At 41.9% G+C, this 18,272-nt stretch overlaps 1 protein-coding gene across 2 annotated transcripts in view; it reads left to right on the top strand.

Annotated features, from left to right (window-relative positions):
* The window catches only part of LOC110079152 (speckle-type POZ protein), a 50,722-nt gene extending 40,388 nt beyond the window's left edge, over positions 1-10,334 (top strand). For both annotated transcript variants that reach the window (XM_073004371.2, XM_073004372.2), the window contains exons 6-10: positions 168-345; positions 2,027-2,082; positions 2,966-3,088; positions 7,256-7,398; positions 8,885-10,334. In XM_073004371.2, coding sequence (XP_072860472.2) covers positions 168-345; positions 2,027-2,082; positions 2,966-3,088; positions 7,256-7,398; positions 8,885-9,029 — 645 coding nt within the window. In that variant the 3' untranslated portion in view covers positions 9,030-10,334. The remainder of the gene's footprint in view (positions 1-167; positions 346-2,026; positions 2,083-2,965; positions 3,089-7,255; positions 7,399-8,884) is intronic.
* The last annotated feature ends 7,938 nt before the right edge of the window (positions 10,335-18,272 follow it).

Here is an 18,272-nt window from a genome sequence, read left to right as displayed (position 1 = left end):
AATTCTCTTTCCTGTTGCAGTGCTCTGTTTGTCTCATAAAAAGGTCTGCTTTGCGGCATGAGAAGTTTCATGGGATTTGCTGCTGGATCTTTCTTCTTTTTATGCTGTTAAGGTTCATTGCTAATCTTACCTTTGTAGACATGTTGACCCCCTGTGCTTCCTTGCAGGTGAGCGTAGTACAGGACTCTGTCAATATCTCTGGCCAAAACTCCATGAATATGGTGAAGGTACCGGAATGTCGCTTGGCTGATGAGTTGGGAGGCCTTTGGGAAAACTCTCGCTTCACAGACTGCTGCTTGTGTGTGGCAGGCCAGGAGTTCCAGGCTCACAAAGCCATATTAGCAGGTCGGTATTGACACAGGCCTGAGACTTAGCAGGATGGTAGGTGGAGTGGTCTGTGGCATTGATGAGTCTCCTGTGGGCTGCTTCTTAAGAATTGCTACTTTTAAAGAATGGGAACAACTGGCTTCAGGAGAAGGATGAGAGGCAGTGGGATTGCATCTTGGGAAATGAGAGAAAGAATTCAGTGACATGGTTGGGAAAGGTAACAAGAAATATAAAATTAGTCTTTGCAAAGCTATTTCAAACTAATAGTTTCCAGTTTAGGATTTCTAGATACAGTGGTGCCTCGCAAAACGGTCGCGCCGTAGAGCGACGAATCCGCGCAACGGTGCCATTTTTGCGATCGCAAAACGGCACCTAGATAGGGCACAATTCACAGAGCGAAGGTCGGTAAGTGGTTCGCTTACCGACCTTCGCTTTGTGACCCGCCGATCAGCTGGTCGGCAGGTCCAAAATGGCCGCCGCGCGACCCCAAAATGGCCACACGCAGCGTTTTCGCGCCCTTGGTAAGCGATGGGAGGGCGCGAAAATGCTGCCGGAACAGCTGAAATGGCTGCGCACAGCGTTTTCGCACCCTCCCCTCGCTTACCAAGGGCGCGAAAACGCTGCGGCCGGCCATTTCGGCTGTTCCGGCGGCCATTTTGGACCCGCTGGGCAGCTGATCGCAGCCATTTTCGCGCCCTCGTTCAGCGAGGGGAGGGCGTGAAAATGGCTGCCAGCCGCCCGGAAGCATCGTTGAACGGTGAGTATTCAGCCCAATTGGAACGCATTAAACACTGTTTAATGCGTTCCAATTGGTTTTCTTGCCCCGTTCAATGATGCTTTCACACAGCGAGGGTTAATCCGGAACGGATTAACCTCGCTGTGCGAGGCACCACTGTACTATTGAATTCTTGCTCCTAGAATCCCTTACCATTGTTCAAGCTGGCAGGGGATGATGAAAATTGTCATTTGAGCACTTCTGATGACCCAGGTCTGGAATTTATTATTTTAGAAGATGTGCATGTATAGTAATGCTATAATCTGTCGGTCCAGGGTGTGTTGGACAGCATTTAAGTCTCAAGTTGGTTTGTTGGTTGGTTTAAATATGTTGCCAGCTCTTTTTATTCCTCAAGATTAATTATCTACACAGAATTATGTAATATATACAGATTAAATGATTTATGCAAATTGGATGGTCCAGCTACAGATTACATCATCTAGCAAAACTATTCATTGAGTACTGAACAGAATGCATTGTGTTTAAATATAATAGACTCCTGTATATACTGTGGCAAGCCAATCTAATGCCTCTGGGTTCCTGGCAAGGGACTATCCCCACCCATCCCCTAACCCTATCCCTACCCATCCCCTGATTATAGTGAGATGAATTGAGAATATTTATCAAGTGAATGGCACCTTCCTTGGTCGGGACAGTGGAAGGGTGGTATGTGAGATGGGACAAAACACATTCTAAATGTGTTCACTTTTTCTAGAGTACTGTAGGTATTGTCCTTAGGAAGAAATTTGATACATTTCACTCATAAACATTCTATTTATTTTATACCTGACTGTTTTATTTGGTGCTTGTATTTACAGGTACTGATTGTACTTGTCTGGAAAGGAAGGTTTATCTCTTACAGTCTTTAAAATTATGTTTATTTGCTTTTTTCCTCTCCCCTCCTCATCTCACTTATGGCCACAGCCCGTTCTCCAGTTTTCAGTGCCATGTTCGAACATGAAATGGAGGAGAGCAAAAAGGTAAGTTAATGGAAAAGGCAGTTTTCAGGTCATGATGAAGAGCTCTGTATTGGTCTACAGAAGAAGAGACATTGAGGAGGTTACAAGAAACAATCCTGGTGAACTAAGGAGAAAGCGTAAATGTGTTGCAGATGTTTTACTTCCGCCAGCCAAGGTCTTGCTCAGAGCATAAATAAAACAAATCAGTGTCAAAGTCTCCAGGTGAACAAGGCATTTTGCTGTGGGACTCCTTGCACTGCATCTTGGAACCTGGGTCTTGACTGGAGCGCTGCCCATGGAAAAAAATCAGTGTCATCCAGAAGTTTATATTAGGGTTTGTTTGCTTTTTGTTTGCTTGAAGTAACCAGAACTAAAGCAGTGGGTGCAAATCTGCAATTCAAATCCCTGCTCATCTGTGAAGCATTCTTTGCTACAAGTTACAGAGTTTTTTTTTATTATTATTTTCTTACTTTCTAGGTTTGTGGGGAAAATAAGATTGAAAGACAGGCATGTTGTAACCTGCTCTGAATTTTATGTGTTGGTCAGGAAAGAAATCTGAATAAACACTTGTAAAGTGGCTGATAGGCAACAATGTGCATATTAGCAAAGCTGGATGAATCCAGAAGCAGTGTTACGATATTAAAGATTAAGTAACATAAGTGTCAGTATTTTCTGCTTGAGAGATAGCAAAAGAGGATGAAAATGGAGAATTGCAATAAGTTGTTCCCTGTAGCTATAGAGAAGCATGCACGAATGAACACTTTCTGTGTACTGTACTTATCTCCCCTAAATGCATGTGTTCTTTCCAACCTTTGTGTTAAAAGAAGGATTCAAGAAGGAGCGGTATCTCTGGATCTGTTGCCTGAGGGACATAAAAATAATTTCCATCTTCCTTCCCATGTAGAATCGAGTTGAAATTAATGACGTGGAACCTGAAGTTTTTAAGGAAATGATGTGCTTCATCTATACAGGGAAGGCACCCAACCTTGACAAAATGGCTGATGATTTGCTGGCCGCTGCTGATAAGGTATCCAAGGACCATTCTTTGACTCTTTGGTCTATTTTTAAGAAAAGAAGGCGAAAGAATCAAAACCAGCTTGAAGATCCAGTTTGTTTATTGAATTAAATAACTATGCTTATCCCTCTTTGGTATCCTTCAGTTGTTTTGGAATACAACTTCCATCAGCCCTGTTAGATAAAAGACTATTGGAAGTCCAAAAAATTTGGAAGTCCCCAGATGAGAAAGAGTTGAACGAAGGCTTTTATGTTGCAGCTAATTTACATTTTTAGATATATGTGCTTTTGATTGAGGATAATTTCTTGCTGCTCAAAATACATACAATGAATTTGATATCTTAACAAACCAATTCCTTGATCTTTAGAAGCATGTTGATTGATTATTTAGGCCATTTCAACTCTCTTCGTAAGGCGGGGCATACACCTCCTTGGCCTAGAAGAGAACCAAATTTCCTGTGCCAAGATGTTGGATGAATGAATGAATCAGCTGTAAGTTTGCCACCACCTTTTCCCCCTTCTCCCAGCAGCTTAACACAGGAAATTTATTAATAATACGAGAAGCAGGGCAAAAAATGATGAACACCCCTTCTGTAGAGTACATGAGGCAAAGACCTCCAAGGAGACACTTTTTTTTCATAGATGGGGTGGGATGCCTGCTGTGCTGAAAGCAGATTGTGCATTCCTTGCTTAGTGCTTCTAAGCAGGTCTCTAACAATAGGGATTTGCTTAGAAGTGATGTGGTGCCCTGTTTTTCTGTGAAATGAGAGATTCCCGCCTCACTGCAAAGGCTTTTGAATTGATCTTTCACTCCATGAAGAGAGAGTTGCCTGCAAGTTAAGGAAGCTGTGCCAACCATTACAGCTTCTGCTGCCCTCAGCCTACATTGGATTGTGAGGCACAGTGCCATTTCTTATTTGACAGCTACTTTGTCCACCAAAAGGCAAAAATGAGTGACTGGCCACATCTAAAAAGCAGGGTTACCCCTCTAACTTCTCATTTTGTATGTATGTATGTATGTATGTACATATTTAAAACGTTTATACCCCACCTTCAACCAGACCTGGGTGGCTCACAGTATAAAAACAAACAGTATTGAAAACTAAAAGGAATACATATATAACAATGTTTTAACAAGAATTGAATAGATATCACATTAAAAACAAATGGGTGAAACAGTTTTAAAATGTTCTAAAAACACATTAAAAGGAGCCCTTTTAAGAACCTCATCTTAGGGAGCCAGTTACTGAGAAAAAGCTTGACTGAAGAGAGGCTGTGTAGACTGAGATTACAGGAATTGGTTGTGATCCTTCAACCAGCGTTTGATCATTCCTGCCTTGCAGTGTATTGTTAAGGGCAAGTCAGTGTATGTCCAGTCAAATGCAACCCTTCTCTCAGAAAATTGTTGCAGTTGCAAATGTTTTGGTATTCACTTGTTCATTTCTTTGGTTTGTATTGGAACAACACTCTCTCTCTCTCTCTCTCTCTCTCTCTCTCTCTCTCACACACACACACACACACACACACACACACACACACACACACACACACAGAGAGAGAGAGAGAGAGAGAGAGAGACAGAGACAGAGACAAAAATTATTGGCACCCTGTCTAAATTGTAAGAAATAATTGCTTTTCAAGCATGTAATGCTCCTTTAATTTGTATTTAGACACTCCTGTCACAAGTAAGAGGAGTGGGCAATATAGTAATCACACTTGCAACCAGTTAAGATGGAGAAAAGTTGACTCAATCTTTGTGTTCTGTGTAACACTGAACATGGAGAAAAGAATGAAATGTAAAGAGTTGTGGATTTGAGAGAACAAATTGTGGAAAAACATTGACAGTCTCAAGCCTACAAGTCCATCTCCAGAGATCTTAATGTTCCTGTGTCCGCTGTGCGTAATATCATCAAGAGTTTTACAGCCCATGGCACTGTAGCTAACCTCCCTGGACGTAGACAGATGAGCCAAATTACTGAAAAAATACAACAAGGTGTTGTTCAAATGGTGGATACAGAACCCAGATTAACCTCCAAACAAATTCAAGCTGATCTGCAGACACAGGGTACAAGTGTGTCCGCTCGCGCTATCCGTCGCCATCTGAATGAAAAGGGACGCTGTGGTAGGAGACCCAGGAGGACACCACTGCTGACACAAAGCCATAAAAAAGCAAGACTGGAGTATGCCAAAACATATGTGACAAAACCACAATCCTTCTGGGAGGACATACTGTAGACAGACAAAAGTAGAGCTTTTTGGTAAAGGGCATCATAGCACTGTTTACACAAAAAGAAATGAGGCATTCAAAGGAAAAAAAAACAGTCCCTACAGTCAAAACATGGTGAGGTTCAAACATGTTTTGGGGTTGCTTTGCTGCTTCTGGCACTGGATGCCTTGACTGTGTGAACAGTATCATGAAATCTGATGATTACCAAAGAATTTTGGGATGCAACGTAGTGGCCAGTATCAGAACGCTGCATCTCCACCAGAGGTCATGGGTCTTCCAGCAGGACAATGACCCGAAACACTTCAAAAAGCACTCGGAAATGGTTACAAACAAAGCACTGGAGAGTTCTGAAATGGCCAGCAACGAGTCCAACTCTGAATCCTATAGAACACCTGTGGAGAGATCTCAAAAAAAACAGTTGGGAAACGACATCCTTCAGATGTGAAGGCCCTGGAGCATAGTGCTGTTCCAAATTCTCATGAGAATAAACAGTCAAAAACCCCTTGGTTTTAGAAATGCTTCTGCAGAGAAGAAAACCAATACTATTGTAAAAATCAATACTGTTCTGAAAATCAGAATGTATTTCAGATGGAGCATCTCAGTTTGCTCTGGTAGGAATTTATCATCACACAGGTTGGAATATTTATATGTCTCTTCCCCTCCCATATTGTGCTACTTTTCTCCTATTATCCTGCTACCCAGCAGCTATCAAGTAGGCCTCTGTACATACACACCAAACATGTCTCAAGTGTCTGGGTCTTGTGTATGGCAAGTACATTTTAAAGTAAACACATCTAAGTTGGTAGGGCAAGAAAACTGAAGGGGCTCTTAGTTGTTTGCATGTGTAAGTGACTTCTTATGCATCTTTCATCTAAACATCATGGGTGTCTCTTTAAAAACAGAAAGCAAAACCTTTTATGGCTGTACATGAAACTTATTAATATCTGCCCAAGAGGCTTAGGAACAGCTTGTTCTTTCTTTCCTCCAATCTCTTGAGGAAAATACGTAATTACTGTAGAAACGAAACACAGTACGTATCCAGAACCCTGGAGATCTGCCATTGGGCTCTGAAGTGAAGATGTGATTAGAGAGTTAGGCTTTGTCTTTTGAAAGTGTTATTGGAGAAGATGGAAGAGCAATGGTACTGTACTGGAAGGGCCCAAGAATGTTAACTTTAGTCCAGCTGCATATAGGGGGTCCTCTATTGGCCTTCTATGTTCTCTATTCCCAGACTTGCAAAATTCTACCAGATGAACAAGTTAGGCAGTTTAGATACTACATATAATTCTGCTTTTAGTGAAGCCTTGGTAGTAATGTAGAATATTTTTTTACAAAACAACAACAAAAACAAAGGAAAGGAAACAGGTGAGGAAAGTCGAAGTGGTATTTCTATGTTTATCTCTCCAATGGAAGTCCTTGTAGGTTTTGTTCATCTGAAGATTATATTCTGAGCCTCCATGAGGAACTCTGAAAAACAGCCTCTCTCTGTGTGTGTGAGTGTGTATTACCACTACCTGTTGAGTCTTCAATTTTTTGCTTCAAAACATTTTGAGAGTTCGGTGGTGGTATTAGTTTGGATCCAGAGTTCATCATCTATGTGGCTTCAATTAGCCACAACCAAATTAAGTCTCACTGATTTTTGCATGAGTACTGTATGCATTACTTAAGTCTAGATCCAGTTTTCTGTCCTTTTCCATTTCTTGGTGTGACATAGTGTTATAGTGTTTTGTGAAGAATTTAGAATATACGTTCCAAGCAGTATGAAGATGTTGTAGGGTTAAACAAAATGTAAGTGGGTGGGAGAGGCAGAACTCACCTGCCCACTCACATTTATCAATCCAAACACTTTGGGCTATAATTTTGTCGGTTCCAATAGTTCAACAATTTTCTTTCCTGGGTCATCTCAGCCATCTGTGTTTTTTAAAAAAATAATTTATTGATTTATTTTTGCAGTATGCTCTTGAACGCTTAAAGGTGATGTGCGAGGATGCTCTGTGCAGCAACCTGTCGGTAGAAAATGCAGCAGAGATTCTGATCTTGGCTGATCTACACAGTGCTGACCAACTTAAAACACAAGCAGTTGACTTCATAAACTAGTAAGTACATTTTCCTTCTGATTACCTCAGAATAGGAAAAATCTGGCAAGTTGGAGGGACTGAGAGCTGTTCATGCACACTAATTTGTATCCAAGAACTTTTCCCCCCAGCTCTACCTAGTCTACAAACAAAATCCCACCTTCTCTGTTTTGGGGGACCTGCACCTTCATTTCAAAAATCTATTGTTTCCTTCCTTATTAGCACCCTCCTTTACCTCAATGGACAGTGAATTGCATCTGCTGCTTTGTTTTGCTTTTATGTGGAAAAAACAAGCTGTGGTTATTATTCCTTTACAAATGGTGTTTGGAGAAAATGCCCTTTGGAAAAGTACCTCTGTTATTTCTCCTCAGGACAGCAGTATTACATTTCTAGTCTAGACTTATAAAACAGATCTTGTCAGTGTCTCAAATCTGGCCATCTTCATGCAGTGAGATAACCTTTTGCGGATTCTGTACAAAAAGGGGGGGGGTATGAAACTAGTGCCTCTTCTTTATGCACACTCTCACCGGACAAAATAAAGGATTATTAGCATGCTCCTTAATGCACTCTCTGGGCAATTTACAATTTAATTATGCAGGCTGCACAATGCCCCCCCCCAGCAAGCTGGGTACTCAGTTTACTGACCTTGGAAAGCTGAGTGAACCTTGAGTCATTTACCTGGGATTGAACCTGGGTTATCAGCAGTGTTTGGGCTGCAGTACTGCAGTGCAACCACTGCACCACAAGGCTCCTCATTCAGAATTGGTCAGAACTCATCTAGCTACTAGATCCGCTAGTTCACCCGAGAAGCCAGTGCCCCATTTTCTGGTGATTACCTTTCACAGATGCACATACACAAAAAACAGTCTTATAAATGTGGAAAATCTGTCTGAGATCAACAAAAATTATTTGTGCTAGGTTGAGGGTTTGGCAAAGAATTGAAGTATGTCAGGCCATCTCACAAAAGCAACAATTTTAAAAGAAACCTTTGTAGGACATCCCCTGTTGTAAATTATTCAGAGGTTTCTTTTAGAGTGGCATGTGTTCAGAAAGCATGATCAAAAGACAAGATGATGCCCCACTGCCCTTTGTGTCTGAATGGTGAGCTAAATGCAGAACACAGGGATCTGTTGTGGATGCAGACAAGAAGATGAGAGCCAAAATGGCTATCTATGTGTTGTAGGACTGCAGCTTCTGTCAGCCCTTTCCAGCATGACCAGTGGGGAGAAATGCTGATAGTTGCAGTTCTGCTTTATATGGAGCGCTGCCCTTTGCCCACCCTTATTATAAGGCCAAGGTGGCATTAATATTGTGTAGTACATTTTAAGTATACCTACAAAAAGGCTGTTAATTTGTAGGAGGACAATAAAACAAGATGTGGATGTTGATACAGAGTCTCCAAAATAGAAATTACGTTTGTGAACTCTTGTGGTAATAGTTTGCTGTTTCACTGTTCATCTATCCTTTTCAAACTGTTAATTTTGGATTTTTGATTATGTGTTTTTAGCCATGCTTCTGACGTCATGGAGACTTCTGGTTGGAAATCCATGGTGGTGTCCCACCCTCATCTGGTGGCTGAAGCGTATCGTTCACTGGCCTCCGCACAGTGCCCCTTTCTGGGACCCCCACGCAAGCGGCTGAAGCAATCCTAAGATTGGGACCCCCGTCGCACAACCCTGCGTGTGTTTGTGTGTGTGTCATTTTTAAAATGGAAGTAGCGACGAAAGCAGCTGCTTCTCCAACCTTGACCACCAGGTAGATGATGCCAACCTGTGGAGCTTTTTACTCTGTTGTGGGGCTGGGCGGGGGTGGGTGGGAAAAAAGACTGCTTTGGGACATGCAGACTTTTAAAACTAAGATGAACCAACATACAGCACCAAGTAAACTTGGGGGCAAATGGGGGAGGGGTGGACTTTGGGTAAAGGGGACTGTTCGACCTAATATATCCCTGTTGCTGCATTGTCTGTATGTTCCCTTTGGCTTGGCTGAGTCAAGAACTTAAGGGGGTTGGCCAGGTGCCGGCCCAAGACAACAGATCCCAACGATGACGAATGGAATTTAAGGCAAAGAAAGAAAGATGCTGTAACAAATGGCTTGTGCATCTGAGGGCACAGAACAGGAAGTCAGGCATGCTTGGAGCGAAGAGGACACAGTTTTGCTTCAGAAACGATACAGGGGAATGGGGTTGAAACGAGTCTGCCTTGATGAAATGGAGCCCCCTGACGGGAGCATCTGTGGGATTGTATATCCAGAGACTTCTGAGAGAGGGAGAGCCCTGCCGGTCAACTAGACCTCCTTGCAGTTGCCATCCAGCTGTGATGAGGCGGTTGTTGTTTTTCCTCTTGGTAGCACTTCGACATGAACTGCAGAACAAAAACAAACAGACAAAATAGTTGAATCCCTCTTGGAGAACATACTGCAGAAAAAAATGAACAAACAAAATAGTGGAATTGCCTCAGAGAACAGCGCCTTCTTAGAAGTCAAGAGAGGTCAAGGAAGATGTGCTGTGTGGATGGTTGAAGGCGGCCATTTAACAGCCTTCAGGAACTGTTGGTGATATTCTTGGCTTGGAAATGACTGTTTCAAAAACAGTGGTTACTTGTTTAGATATGGTGGAAATTTTGTTCCTCTGGTACGTCCTTTCCTTGATTTAGTTTTGTTCCCTTTTGACTCCTGTGATTCCTTCACACCCTCTCAACCTTTTTGCTTTTTTTAAAAAAAAGAAGTTCTATTGTTCATGAACACTGTGTCAAAGTTTTCTTGTCCTGAGTTGCTAAAATAATTCTTAATGAGTGTTTGTACCTGATCTGCTGGTTTGTAGAAGGTCTGGTTCTACTCTGTTCAAAGTCAGTTTTCTTTTACAGGAAAGAAATTCCAAAATAGCTGGTAAAGCTTTTCTTTTCTTTTCTTTTCTTTTCTTTTCTTTTTTTGAAATATAATTACTCTTTTGTACTGTGTGTTGTTCTGTCTTGTCTTCATGGCTTTTCTCTCTGTTTTTTAAAAGAATGATTTCCCTCTCCTTAATTGAGATTTGGTTTCATGTGTGCTGTATTGATCCTGATCTCTTTTTTGCAGTTCACGAATCATAACAGCTGTTGTTGAAGTACTTTGGCTTACTATTTCAGTATGAGCTGGTTTCGAGTGATGGATACCTTGGAGTTAGCATGGGCGGAACTGACTTCTTTTGACTCCACCTCTTCAGCTTTGCCTTAAGTAGTTGAACCAAGAGGCAGCAGACAAGAATCTGTGTCCTCGCCTTTCTTAAAATAGTAAAAACAAGCAAACAAACAAAAAACCCACACAAAGTAGGGCATGAGGGAAACCTATCCCACAATCACAGCATGAGTTACACAGGTAAGAGACCCTTTGGCCTAAATCCAGTTAATACTTCCCAACTAGAGTTGACCCATTGAATGAACTGCTGAATGTTGAGTCAATGGTTAAGCAAATCACACTCTAGATGGGAGTGCCAGTTGGATTCAGGCCATGCTGTCAGATTCTTACACAGCTAAAAAGAAGCAGGTGATGTTTGATGGACATATTTGATGGATTCCTAGAAGATTCTCCCCATAACAAAATGTTGTAATAAGAAGCCTTCATTTCATGACACCATCCATTTTATCAAAATAGACCAACTCATTCCTCCCCATTCCTTTTTTGTTCAACCAGCAGTTATATTCTACTGGGCAAGCTCAGCCCTCATTGGACAGATGTGGGCACAGTTGCCTTCTTAGGTACTATGTCCTGGATGGGGGTGGGAGGGTAATTCTCTGACCCTTGAGGGATCTGTGAAGCATATTGGAACACCAGTCACTGACTGCCTTAGGATGGGAGCAGCTCCTCAGAGAGTAGAAAGAACAAGGCCAAAGGCCTGTGCTCGAGATCCCTTTCTAGGATGACATTCTGGAATCTGAGCAATGTGCATGAACAGTCTACTATGGGCTTGATAATAGATTATCTCCCTGTAAATGGGACTGCTCCCTCTCCCTCATGAGGAAGTGAGGACTAAAGGAAGAACTGCTTGAATGTGTTTCCTTTATGTTTAGGTTCTGTAGTATCCAGTACAGTTCTTCAAGATGCCTTGTCTATCTCCTGTTGATGGACTATGTTGTAATTCCACAAGAGTAGAACAGAAGGGTCATACATTTCAACATGTGTTTTAAACTCCTGTTTTTAATTTCAAACACATTTTATGAAGCAGACAATCATTCTCTTCTACAGCCTTGGAACTGAGGGCTTTTCGTTTATGTAACACACAGGTGGGCCTCATAGAGTTGTGCCATTATCCAGTGCAATTGCACAGTCAGATAGGGATGTAAAGGACTTTTTTATAAACCTCATCTGCTAAGGTGCTAGTCACCTCTCTTGTCATGCTGGCATAGACTTTTAGCAAGCTATTTTTGTTCTTATCTTTAAAAATTACTTATTTACCAAGCAGGCGTCTTGAGGAGGAACAAAGCTAAGAGGAAAAGTTCTGTTCCCCTGCAGTCAGCATGAAAGCAAAATAAAGATAACTGTATGCCTTTAATATGCCATAAATGTAAATGACAATTCCTGTTGATTTCTAGATGTAGATATTAATGTTGAAAGGATTGAAAAAAGGGAGGCATGCCATAATGATACTAAGTGACAAACTAGAGAGTTCCAGTTGTGAAGGGGAGTGAGACTGAAAAGATATAAACGAGCAAGCTGAGGAACATATTCAACAGCAGAATGATATTGGAAGGTTAGTGAGACGAAGAGAGAATAACAAGGAGGGAAGAAAAGCAACATTATGTAATGATTTAAATGTAGGAAAGAGCAACTAGTTTCGAAGGTAATATGGAACTGACAACCAGTGAAAATAACTGTAAGGGAGAGAGTGGAACGGTATAAGGGATGTACCTTAAGAGTCTGAAAACTTCCTGTGTCGATCCTGAACCCAGCCATAAATGTATTGTGCGCTCCATATTCAAGCCACAATGTTCTCTGCCCAAGTTCCTCCTTCCCCTCACGCCAGTCATGTGGAGTTTGGTAATACTTAATATCCCCTATGTTTTGTTTGTATTAAGTGTTTTGTATACTTAATCTCAGTACCTAATTAATCCATTGCAGCCAAAAAGCTTTTCTAAAACACATTCTAAGTCTTTGCATAGTGTTGTGTTCAGCCAGTCTTAGCTGAGAGAAATATATGGTGGTACATACGTGAGTTTGACTCAGGTTGGAAGTTTTTAGGTTCTTCTGAAGTAAAACAACAACAGCTTCTTCTTTGTGGCCTCTGTGAATGCACTAATGGGTTTAATCTGCACCTGCACAGAGGTCTCCGGAATGTTCTAAAGCTTCATGCTACGTTCGTCAAACACCACCCCCTTTAGCCCACAAGGTCTGCCCGCCCTCACAGTTACCTCAGTTTCTCAGAATTTCCCTAGTTCCTTTTTGCTGCTGTCGCATGAGGTCTCCCCTTTGTTGAGCTGCTGTGTTTGTTGTCTATTTTCTCTAAAAAGGAATATTAAGACCAATTTCAAACTTCAAAACTCTTCAAATTCTCTTAATCAGCACCATTTATGGTACCCCTTCCCCCCTTCAAACAGTGCACGTCGTGCTCAGATAAAATTCCACTCACAAACGGCCACAACATCTGCCTGTTTAGCTTTTCTAAAACACATTCTAAGTATGTGCACAGTGTTGTGTTCAGCCAGTCTTAGCTGAGAGAAATTTATGGTGTTACATACGAACGTGAGTTTGACTCAGGTTGGAAGTTTTCAGGTCCTTCTGAAGTAAAACAATGACAGCTTTGGTGCAGCCTTGACAATGTGTGACAGGCAGACCAGGGAGTCTGCAGGCAAGGTATCTCTTGAAGCCAGGCAGCATTAATCAGATAAAATATGTTCCCAAACGGTCTCACTGGCTTCTCCTAAAGTAGCCTTTGTCTTGTTTGAATGTTAAGAAAGAAATATTCAGTTTTTGCCTATCTTGGTCTCTGAATTATCTTGAACTGTAAGATTTATTCCGAGTCATTGGGCTTGCTGGCTGGGGATGATGGGAATTCTAGCCTTCACACATTGTGGGAGTCTGTCTTTTAGCTTGACTTGCCCTATCAAGGGCTGCTACTACGGATCACTACATTTACTTCTTTCCATTTAATTAGGTTTCCTATTCACATTTACAAGAATGTACTGTATTCTTCCCAAAATAGCTTACAGTCTAAGAACAGAAATCCCACACAAGGGGCAGTGTAACTTTGATTACCCTTTGGCGAGGCAAACTATTGCCATTTATTTATTATTTATTATATCCTCTTTCTACCAGTAAGGTAGAAGGGGAAGTTTACATGGCTCTCTTCGTCACTGCTTTATCTTCATGAGACCCCTGTGGGGAATTTGAATTCCGGTCTTCATTCTAACTACTGCAGTTTACCTCACATCTTCATTTTGAGAGAGTAAAACTCTACTATTACCTGTAATTGTGATCCTTCGGATGGCCTTAAGCCTTCCAAGCCCTACTGAAGATGGCAACATAGCTTTTTCTTCAACTCATTAGGTATTTTTCTATCCCATCATTTCCTCTCATGCTGCTGTTGTTCCGCAAAGCGTCTCCTCGTTTAAACAGCATGTTGAGTGTTGTGTTTTTAATAACAGAAAGGCTTGCTTGTGTCAGTCACATCTCTAGCTATGAGCAAGAGGGCTGGCTTAATTATTCCATGGAAGTAGCTCTGTTGTTTACCAAAAGGTTTGCTGTTACTTGACAAAAGATTCCATCCCCGTTGCGTTTCCAGGAGCAGCTATAACTGCTCAGGGAGTCTCTTGTCTCAGCTTCTGCTTCGGAGAATGCAGATACTCTTGCAAAAAGTTAAACGGACCTTGACATCACCAGCCCTGCCTTCTCTTCAGGGAGATGCTTGACTGGAAAAGCAAAGCTGGTTTTGGCAATCTCCTGCCCAAGGGAACGAAAACACACACACACAGAGAAGACAAACTGTTTTGGGACCCCTGAGAGGGAAGAAGAAAACCCAGACCTGGGCATACATGGTGGCTCAGAGCCTTCCCAAGCCAAGGGGGTTTGAGGAGGTCAAAGGAGAGCACAGCTCAATGAACATAGAAGGAAATTAACACATTGGAACATCATGGAGTGTGGATTACTTTAAATCCATTAATTCAGTGCACAAGGGCATGTTTGTGTGGAGAGGAGAGCTTTTTCTGTACAGTATTAGGAGGGAGGCGCTTCCTTCTGGAGGGGCAGGCAACTTGGTGCTTAGGTATCATTCTAATGTTTTGGTTTAGAACTTCTGTAAACTTGGTCAGAGTATAATGGGAATTATTATCCAAAACATGTGGCGGGCATCAAATTGCCAACCACTGCAATAGGGAATGAGCATTCTCAGTGGTTCTGGGGCAGGGTGATATTTCCAAGGATAAGGGCTTCTCCCAATTCACAGCTTCACCTTACCTGCTTCATATCTGAGCCTTTGCAACTCTGAATTTGTGAAACTTTTTTCTTGTTTTGGGAGACAGCAGGGAGGAGGCGTGAGTGTGTGCTGTTCACTATAAAGCAGGGGTAGGCAACTTCCAGAGATCTCCCTGCCAAAACTCATTCTTTTTTAACCGAAAAGGCTCCATTTTGCCCTCTAGTGGCAGAAAGATATATACATTGTGAAACACTGGTGGGGCAGTGCACTGGGATTGCTTTTGAGCATTCTTTTGTGAAGAACGGAAAAGCCTCAGCATGTGCTGAACTCTGGAATCCTCATCACATTAGACCTACAGCTGTTTGTTAAAAATTCACAGAAGATTATTAATTGAAATGTTGGCACTTGTTCTTGAGAAGCAGTATCTGCCATATTTCCCCCTGATTCAGGACTGTTTACATGTTTGATGGGGTGAAGTTTTGCTGTGGAGAAATTTTTCATTTTCCAACTAATATTAGTCATGTTGATACTGCTGCATTTGTGGTAATTCACTTTTCATAGCTGCACTGTTTTGTTCAGTGTGCATGCTATATATTTCTTGGCTTTGTTTTATCCTTGCCACAATCCTGTTCAGAATCATCCAGGGCATTTTTGGAGCCAAATGTGGATTTTAACCGTGCTCTACCAATGCTTTCACAGGCAGCACCACCCTGACCTCATTATATGCTCCTACTATTACTCAGCTTCTTCCCTTTGGACATATGAAACTGCCGTTTTTAAAAGCTGCCTTTGTGGTGTTGAAGGGTCAAGTGTTAGCTTTCGGTATGTGAGCAACCAAGAGAATCTCAAACTTTTTATGTGCAGGGACTGAATCATACACTCGACCCTTACAATACTGGGGAAACATGAGTTTCTATAATGTCGGGAGAGTCAGTTGTGAGAACAAGATGCAAAATCTACAAGGCCTTACAGTTCATGTGACTATTTTCCCACTCCTTTGAGAATCAAAAAAAGATACCTATGGCCATTTTCTGCCTGCTTCCCTGCAACGTTGTTCAAAATGTAGATAGGGCAATACAATGTCAGAGAGAAACCCGTGCATCACATTCCATCTGTTTGTTGCTTAACAGTATTTCTGTGCTCACTCTGTAAGCCACCTGCAACTGAGCTGCTTTCAAAGAATGTTAAAAACATATTTAAAAAATACAAATAAACTACAAATATGGCAGAAAATATTAATGAGCAGGACATAAAGCAGATCAGTCTAAAGATCAGAAATTCCTAATGCAAACTGATCTTAATGTTCCAGATCCCAACAGATTTTAAACAGTGCTTCAAGGAGTGGATGGGTAGATTATTGCAAAAATCTTCATGTGGATCCAAAACAATATTCTACTGTGCATGCCAAGGAGATCTCTCTGGGGAGGACTGTTCTACAACTACAGGGTTATAATTGAAAAAGTCTTCTCCTGTCTCTAGAGATGACACATAGAGAATGTTGCCTATCATTGACCTCATTGCTTGGATTGGGTATATGTAAGAGGAGAATCAATTTGAGGACAGTTGACAAACATTCTTTATTTCAAGGTGGCTGATACTTGAGCAATGCAAGTCAAATAAAAGATTTTCTCTATCAGCCTTTTTATCACTGACCATGAAATGTCTTGCAGTACTTCCAGTAGCGGCCCCATTTGGAGAATACTGAATAACCACTGAAACAATCATCCTAAGGTTCCCTTGACATTTAGTCCAGTCGTGTCCGACTCTAGGGCACAGTGCTCATCCCTGTTTCCAAACCATAGAGCCAGCATTTGTCCGAAGACAGTGTCTGTGTTCATGTGGCCAGCGCGAGTAGACACAGAACGCCTTTACATTCCAACCAAGGTGGTATTTATTTATGTACTCACATTTTTACATCCTTTCGAACTGCTAGGTTGGCAGGAGCTGGGACAAGCGAAAGGAGCTCACTCTGCTGCATAGATTCAATCTTAGGACTGCAGGTCTTCTGACCCTGCAGCACAGAGGCTTCTGCAGTTTAAACCACAGCACCACCACGTTGCACCTACGATCATCCTAGATGCCCTCAAATCTCAAAAAGGTTTCCTACCTAGAAACACCATGGGAAATGGTAGAGAAGAAGGGAACTGTCTCCAAGGCATTTCTAGGTTATGCTAAAGCTGAACGCTTTGAATTGTGTCTGTAAGAGGATAGCAAGCCATGGAAAACATGCTTTGATCCAGGAAGGGAGATCCATGGATGGAAGAAAATGGATATCTCAGATGGGTGGCATGCATCTCTGTCTAAAACAGGCAGTTGTTAGCTGAGTGACTCACCCTCCATAAGAGCTAGAGCAGTCCTATGTTTTGAAATCATTAATCTAAAATGAATAGGCAGAAGGTTGATCGTTTTTGGTTAGATTTTGTGTTCAGCAAGGATTTCTGGCTCTTTGTGATTTAACAATGTAGCTGCGATAAAGTAACTTGTCTTTCCCACCCATCTTACCCCAGCCACTACCTCATTGAAATGGCATTGTTCAAATGAAGAAAGATTGGGTGTCCCTGGCAGTGGGTTTGTGAGATTTGTGAGTTTGTGGAAGAATCTCTGCTGAATTCTGGTGTTCAGGAAAAATTGCCAGACTCCAAACTGATTAATTATATGCCCCTTGCACCAGGCTCGAGTTGGTGGATCTTGGAGTTGTAATAAAGAAAACTCCAAAGTCAGTCTTGCTAGTCTGAAGTCTGCTGAGCCCTGGAAGACCTTGAGGAGCAGCAACCTGTTGGTGGTTACTTCTCTTCTCTGCAAGCGAACATTTCATTTATCACTTTTGTGTGTATCTCGCTCTTTTTTTTTAATAAACAGTAATTGATACAGCCGAAGCCATCTGGCGATGGTAGAATCAGAGCGGCAGCATACTGTTCATAAACCTCCTGCTAACTTCGATTCCTGCCTCCTTCAACATCCAAGCTGCAGCTCTCTATCTGCAGTGTTTGGTGGGCTGCTGCAGAGGTCGAAGCCAGATGAACAGTTTGGGAGAGCCAGAATGTGCAAGAAGGAGACAATTCAGACAGAAACATTTAAAAGAAGAAGAAGCCGCCATCTGACCTGGCGGCCTTTGCATTCCAACCATGAAGGCCTTGGCTCTTAGCAGTTTCTCTCTCTCTGTCCTTTAAGGGTCTCCCTTAGGTGTGTTTCTGTTTACGAATATCTCATGGTGTTGTGATTTGCATCTGCTGTGACTCTGTCTAAAATGTGCATCTCCCAAGGGAAAATTGAATCCACATTTTAGGTTTTAAGATTTTAAGACTAGAGAGGAGTTAAAATCGGGCAGGTTCTCTGGTTGTGATGGCAAATTTTGCTGTTGGCAATAGAAATTTCAGAACATGTGGGTGTTCAGACTTGACTGTTCAGAAACAAATCGAACACAGTTGACACTTGAGTTTCATTTCTATTGGCCTTTTTAACAACAGCTCCTATCTTTTTATTATAAGTCATATGGGAATCTTCTCAGCAG

The sequence above is a fragment of the Pogona vitticeps genome, chromosome 6 (assembly GCF_051106095.1).
Source record: "Pogona vitticeps strain Pit_001003342236 chromosome 6, PviZW2.1, whole genome shotgun sequence".
Classification (NCBI taxonomy): Eukaryota; Metazoa; Chordata; class Lepidosauria; order Squamata; family Agamidae; genus Pogona; species Pogona vitticeps.
This window is presented reverse-complemented; position numbering and strand designations above follow the sequence as displayed.